Genomic DNA, 7,754 nt, shown 5'->3' with positions numbered 1-7,754 from the left:
GTCGTCATCATCGTTGTTGTTCTTTGTTTCCTTTTGTTTGGAGATTAGTACTTCTTATGGTTACTATTAGACTTATGGGGTTATGTTTGATGGTCTTCTTGTGATTTTCAATGGGATACACCATCATTCAATTGTTTTCAAAGGCCAGAGTAGCTCTGTTCTTTTTTTCGAATTCATGTAGGCTGGGCATTCTACATCCCCATAATATGTTTAAGCTCATAAGTCAGTCATTTGGCTGAAACATTTTTAAATATCCATGAATTAGCTGAGGCTTGATATTTATTTGTATTAGGTACAGTTCAATGTTTATAATAATGACAATTGTATGATACATACAATTGTAGTATAAAATATGCAATCGATTTTTGTAATAGCACAATATAGATTTTTATCGTGGGACATTACTATACGTAACTTCGGTTCATGATAGATAACTTACGAAAGAAATCTAGAAATCTAAAATGTTAACATGGCTGGAAGAAGGTTCCAAGAAACTGCTTATTTTCATTATCTTTATAATGATTTTCTTTTCTTTATGGATTGGATATATGTACTGTTGAGTTAGTCCCACACCGGACATAAATTATCTTATCTCTCTTCTTATAAGTTCTTGGATATCTCCACTCATTGCCAATTGATTTTGAGTTGGACCCAAATTTATCATGGTATCAAAATGAGCCAACTCATATTTTCACGTGCGTGCGAGGGCTTTGAGTTGGATCCCCAAAGTCAACCACAACTTATGGAGATTCTAAGAGAGAATATCTTAAACTCAAGAGCAAGTGTTTTTCTTAAATGATAACTAGCTATTAACCCACTTTCTTATTAAGAAATAAAATAAAAATGGAGAATAAATTTTTTTCTCCATAAATCAAAAAACAACAAGGGCATGCATAATGTTACGTGAGGGAGCGCCGAAGCGGATCATCCTTAGTTCTTTATTCTTGTAGTTTTTTATAGTGTCATTAAACAGATTAGAGAGCGTCACTTGGTAAACACAACAAAATCCCTCCATTGAAACATCAGAGTTCAATGACCTTTCAATTTCAAGGCCATAGAACAGATTGAAAATGGAGTTTTTATTTATTTATCTTTTTTTAAACCTAATCTAAATCATGATTATGACACGACTAGTTTGTTAGATTTTAGTTTTCAACATGGCCTCTTTACTAGTGCTCTTTTGCTCATAGTTCAACAACCATTTAACATGTGACACAAATGACATCAATGACAAGAAGAAATTTCTCTCTTGCCACGGTCAAAAATAGGAATTTTCTAATCGAATCACCTTGTCGCATTTAAAAACATGATCCGATGCAACGGGATTGTAGAGGACGAAATTGTACAAATTTTTTTTTTTTAACCTTTATTTTTTTTCCATTGAATTTTAATTTTAAGTTTGAATACTCGGAAATGACACGAAATTAGTGGGTTTGAGACAAACCTAATTAGGTTTAGATCATAATAGTGTCGACCTATCTAACACATTATTTAACGGGTCGTGTCTAGGTAAATGACATCAATCCATATAACCCGTTTTAACATATTTGATTATTGTGTCATTTTAAATCATGAAACATATGAGATATCTAAATATCCCCAATTATTAAGGATTTTTAAAATTACTCTTTTTTTTCATTTGTAAAATTTCATAAAATAAAAAATTTATAATATAATTTTTTTTTTTAATTTAGAAAATATAGAATGTATTTTAAGATATGTTTTAAATAATTAATGGTTAAACTTTTAAAAAAAGAAAAACACTTTCATTACTATTTGTAGTACTCAAAAACATGAACCGATGGCACAAGGATGTAGAGGATAAATTTTAAGAACATTAGAATTTTGGTAGAAATAAAACTTATTTTTTCTACTTAAGATTAGAATTTTATAATACAGACTACACTGGCCAGGTCAGTTTATGTATTTGATAATTGTGAAAAGTTCAAATTTAAACTTTTGACATTGTCAAGTGGGTCGGGTTTGGGTTGGGTAAATTTATAGAACACCCTTAGTTCAATAGGAGACGAAGGATTCAATCCAACCCATTGCCGTCCCAATAGAACATTTTTATATTTTAAAAATATAAATAATATTTTAATAGTATTCGATATTTTATGTCCAAACTCGGATTATATATCAGTCAAAATGGCGTAATTTATGCATTAATAATAAACAATAACTGCTAATGGGTTATTTGTAATAATGGGAAGGTCTTTTCTCTTTGGAGAACTCATAATTAATGGCTTCAATTGTAGCAGAGAGTTCTAAATCCTTGAAATGGGTACTTCACCTTCTCCTTGTTTCATCTGTACCTTTCTTAATTCATACCATTTATGTTGATTATCCCACTTCAACTGCAAACCTCTCTACTACATGGATTCTCGACGGGTCTCGTTTGATGCCAATACTTACCAATATCATGAACCACTCTTCATCCAATCTTCCAATAATCGGATTTGGTTTCTCTATCAATGGAAACCTTGATTCATCCTTTTATCTTGTAATCTTTGTCTGCGAACCAAGCTCTGTTTCAATCTTGCAAACAAAATCCATCTGCGGCAGTGACCCTCCAGTGCTCTGGTCTGCAAATAGCGACAAACCTGTGAAACCGAACTCCACACTTCAACTCACCTCAGATGGAGATTTGGTCTTGAGAGACGCAGATAATTCTTTAGTTTGGTCCACCAACACATCCAATAAGTTTGTTGCAGGTTTGAACATCACTGAAACTGGTAATCTTGTGCTTTTCGATACAAAAAACACGATTGTTTGGCAATCTTTAGATTACCCAACCGACACTTGGCTTCCTGGGCAGAAGTTGAAGGTCGGACAAACGCTAATTTCCAGTGTTTCCATATCGAATTTAACTTCGGGTTTGTATTATCTTTCTGTTTTCGATGATGGGTTGTATGCTTTTATAGAGTCTAGTCCCCCTCAAATGTATGGTAGAGTCTTTCGTCCTGGTCAAGTCTTCAAAACTGTAGAGCTGCGTTTTATCGAGGGAGAATCTAGCAATCTAACATCAGTGAGTTATTTCACTGATGGATATGGTAAGTTTCCTTATATGAAGTTGGATACAGATGGGCATCTAAGAGTGTATCGATGGGAAAGTGGTTTGGTGAATGTGGTTGACGACATCTTGACAAGCACTTTGGGTGACTGTGCCTATCCCAAAGTCTGTGGAAGTTATGGGATTTGTTCAAATGGAGATTGCAGTTGTCCCATTGGAATAGATGGAGATCCAAGCTATTTTAGGCAATTAAATTTTAGGGAACCCAGTCTTGGATGTGTAGAAATGACCCAGTTGTCATGTAAATCCCCTCAGCTTCATCTCCTTCTAGAGCTTGTCAATGTTTCTTATTTCAATTTCGATGCACTTCTTACAAATACAGATATTCAGAGCTGCAAAAACGCCTGTTTGAACAACTGTTCTTGCAAAGCAGCTCTGTTCCAGCACCGTGGGAATGTATCAAATGGTAATTGTTCCTTACCATCCCAGCTCTTTTCTCTAATGACAAGTAGAGATGACATTGTTGGCTATAATTCCACCACATTTGTCAAGGTGCAGAGGTCCTTAGTCGCACCAAGTCCCAATCCTCAAACACCATGGAATAGTCCATCAGAAGCTTCAAGAAAGAAATATGTTCGGACAAAAATTATTTTGGTTTCTGTTCTTGGAATATTTCTTGCTTCTTTCCTCATTTTTAGCTTATGGTTTGTAGTTTTTCATAAGAGAAAGGGTGTAGAGGAAGAAGCTAAGGTAAATGATGCAGAGTGGGAAGAGGAGGATTTGTTAGCTCAAGCATTTGGAATGCCCAGGAGATTCTCTTATGAAGATTTGAAATCCGCCACTGGGAATTTCCATAAAAGGATTGGAGGAGGAGGATTTGGTTCTGTTTTCGAAGGAATTCTCAACTGCGGAACCAAAATTGCAGTAAAGCGCTTGGATTATGTAGGCCAAGGAAGAAAGGAATTTCTAGCAGAGGTCAGGACAATAGGCAGCATTCACCATTTCAAATTGGTAAGATTCGTTGGATTCTGTGCTGAGAAATCTCATAGACTTTTGGCTTATGAGTACATGTGCAATGGGTCCTTGGATAAATGGATCTTTTGCAAAGACCAAGATCCTATTCTTGGTTGGCAAACCAGGAGAAAGATCATCATTGATATAGCCAAAGGAATAGCATATCTCCACGAGGGCTGTCGAATGAGAATAGCTCATTTGGATATTAAACCTCAAAATATCCTCCTTGATGACAACTTCAGTGCTAAGATTTCTGATTTTGGGTTAGCTAGGTTGATCGACAGGGATCAAAGCCATGTGATGACTACAATGAGGGGAACACGAGGCTATTTGGCCCCTGAGTGGTGGTTGAACAGAAGGATTACAGAGAAAGTTGACGTATATAGCTTTGGTGTTGTCGTCTTGGAAATTATTTGTGGACGGAAGAATTTAGATTACTCACAACCTGAAGAAAATGAATTTCTACTTCTTGTAGTGAAGAAGAAGGCAGAAGAAGACCAATTGTCTGATATAGTCGACAAACACACTGAGGAAATGCAACGACATATAGAAGATGCTGTGAAGATGATAAGGATTGGCATTTGGTGTTTACAAGATGATTACAATAGAAGGCCGTCCATGTCAATGGTGGTGAAGGTTTTAGAAGGTGAAATCGATATAGAACCTATCTCCGACTTTACCTTCTTAACTTTGCCACCTGTTGTGGCTGCAAGAGAAGTCAATCCAGTTGCTTCAACTTCACAATCTGCATCAATCCTATCCGGTCCAAGATGAAGGGAATGACTCAGAAGTATATGTCCCATGGTATTCTTTTTTGTTGTTGTTCTTGTTGTTCTTTTTTCCTTGTGTTTGGAGATTAGTACTTCTTATGATTATTATTAGCCATTTAGTTTGTTGTATTTTTCTGTATTGTAAACCTACCATATTGAGGCTTATGTGGTTATGTTTAATGGTCTTCTTGTGATGTTCACTGGGATACTCCATCATTCATTTGTTTTCGAAAGCCTTAGTAGCTCTGTTCTTTCTTTCTTTTGCGATTCATGTAGGCTGCACATTATACAGCACAATTAGTATGCTTAAACTCATAAGTCAGTTATTTGTCTAGAACATTTTTAAATATCCATTGATTAGGTGAGGCTTGATACATTATAATAGGTGACCTCGGTCCATGATAGATAGATTTATGAAAGAAATTCAGAAACCTAAGACGTTGACTTAGGTCGGAAGAAGGTTCCAAGAAACTAATTTTCATGATCTTCATAGTGATTTTCTCTTTTTTTTATGGATCCTTTATATATGTACATAATGTAATACCCCCGGCTCATAAGAGTACAATATTCTCAGTTTTGGGTTGAAGTCCGTACGACTTTAAAATGCATTATACTATGTAATGTCTAATTTGTCTTTATAAGTCAGGATCTGACCATTCTTTTATTTGACATGGGATGAATCACATTCCTCCCTACCATTCCACCTTGTCATGTGATGGCTCCACTTCAATCCCATGGTCTCTGTAGCCCTTTCCATGTCCAACCAATGGTACACCAGGGAGGCCATGACACATACCCACAACCTATGCAAATTCTAAGAGAAAGTATCTTAAACTCAAGAGCCAATATTTTTCTTAAATGATAACTAGCAACTAACCCACTTTCTTATTAAAAATAGAAATAAAAATGGAGAAATAAAATTTTCTCTACAAACAAAAAGCCACATGAGCATGCATACTGTTATGTGAGGGGGAGTGGATCCTCCATAGCTCTTTATTCTTTTAGTTTCCTATAGTTTCGTTAAACGGTTGAGAGAACGCTATTTGGCAAACACGTGTAAAGACAAGCATTTTTCAATTTATGGGTTAAAAGTTTTGGAATGGACTGATTTTTGGTGATGATGATTTCCTTTCTAAATTCATTGATTTTTTTAGAAGATGATCTCTATGGTAAGGAGATTACCCTCACCAAAAATCAGCATATTCCAAAACTTCTAACCTTATCAAAAGTGGTTTACAAAAATTAGATGGTCCGCGATTCTTCAACTTGTGAATTGGGGTTCGAAGTTTCAGAATGGGATTGGGCTGATTTTTGGTGAGGATGATCTCCTCACCATAAAGATCATCCTCACAAAAAATCAATTCAATCCGAAATTTCTAACTCACATAGGAAAAAAAAATTTGTCACCATTTCGTCATCCTAAGATTGCCAACCGAACACTCCCCTATATGGGGGGCGTTTGACTAACAATCTTAAAATGACAACTTTGACTAACAAAATTTGTCTTATATAGTTTAAAAGTTTCTGATTGGGCTGATTTTTTGTGAGGATGAGCTCTACGATGAGGAGATCATCCTCACCAAAAATAAGACCAATCCGAAACTTCTAACCCACATAAGAAAAAAAATTTGTCACCGTTTTGTCATCCTAAGATTGACAATCTTAAAATAACAAATTTGACTGACAAAATTTGTCTTATATAACCTAAAAGTTTCTGATTGGACTGATTTTTTTGTGATGATGAGCTTTACGATGAGGAAATCATCATCACCAAAAATCAGGCCAATCTGAAATTTCTAAATCCATCAAAAGTGATTCACAAATTTTCGGTAAAAAGATCAATGGTTCACAATCTCATTCTGAAACTTCTAACCCATATATTGAAAAATATTTCTTTAAATGCATTTTCAAATGTGGCCCTTGAAGGCCCCTAATATATATTTATGAAATGTTGGGCACCCTACCATTTGCCCTACGTGTTTTGTCCTACATGGATTAGAAGTTCTGGAAATGAAACTTATTTTTGTTACTTAGGATTAGAACTTTATTGAACAGATTACACAGTTCGGGTCAGTTTATCTCTTTAATAAATGTGAAGAGTTCTGATTTAAGCTTTTGACATCATTAAGTGGTTGGGTGAATTTACAGAATACCCTTACCTCAACACAACATGAACAATTCAAGCCGACCTGACCCACTGCCATCCTAGTAGGACATTTTTATATTTTAAAATATAAATAACATTTTAATGGTATTCGATATTTTATGCCCAACCGTGGACAATGTATCAGTCACAATGGGGTAATTTATGCATTAAAAATAAACAACTGCTAATAGGGAATTTGTAATAATAGGAAGATCTTTCGAGAACTCATAATTAATGGCTTCAATTGTAGAAGAGAGTTCTACATCCTTGAAGTGGTTACTTCACCTTCTCCTTGTTTCATCTTTTCCTTTCCTAATTCATGCCATTTATATTGATTATCCCACTTCAACTGCAAACCTCTCTACTACATGGATTCTCGATCCTTTAAAGATACAATCTGTAAATGGATCTTGTTTGATGCCAATCCTTACCAATATCATGAACAACTCTTCTTCCCATCTTCCAACTGCAACATGATAGATTTCCAAAATTTACAAGTTGGGACTGATTAGATGTAACCTGCGACAATGAAGGAGCAATTTGTTGGCAATCGGCTATCTATTAGTGTAAAGTGATCAATCCCATCAACTCCTCTGGGACAACTACACTGCCCATCATTGCAAACCCCATACCTCCCACATTTTAGAGGGAACTGACACTCATCTAGTCCATTTAAGAGAACATAAATCACTCTCCACCCACTTTTCAAGTCCCAGCCATAAATCCTCAATCCCCATCAACATCCAACCTCAAAAATTGAAGGCTTACCAATTTGGGAATGGTTAATGGAACTTGCGAAGTACCTTTCTCT

General features: G+C 35.5%; 1 protein-coding gene across 1 annotated transcript; it reads left to right on the top strand.

The window, feature by feature from the left end:
* Positions 1-2,158: 2,158 nt before the first annotated feature.
* Positions 2,159-4,970, top strand: LOC147392325 (G-type lectin S-receptor-like serine/threonine-protein kinase SD2-5). The gene has a single exon (XM_086460241.1). The coding sequence runs from the start codon at positions 2,243-2,245 to the stop codon at positions 4,799-4,801; it is 2,559 nt and encodes an 852-aa protein (XP_086316367.1). The 5' UTR covers positions 2,159-2,242; the 3' UTR covers positions 4,802-4,970.
* Positions 4,971-7,754: the final 2,784 nt, after the last annotated feature.

Source organism: Akebia trifoliata, chromosome 11 (genome assembly GCF_017979445.1).
Source record: "Akebia trifoliata isolate Shusen 1 chromosome 11, ASM1797944v1, whole genome shotgun sequence".
Classification (NCBI taxonomy): domain Eukaryota; kingdom Viridiplantae; phylum Streptophyta; class Magnoliopsida; order Ranunculales; family Lardizabalaceae; genus Akebia; species Akebia trifoliata.
The sequence above is the reverse complement of the archived record's forward strand: the minus strand, read 5'-3'. Positions and strand labels throughout refer to the sequence as shown.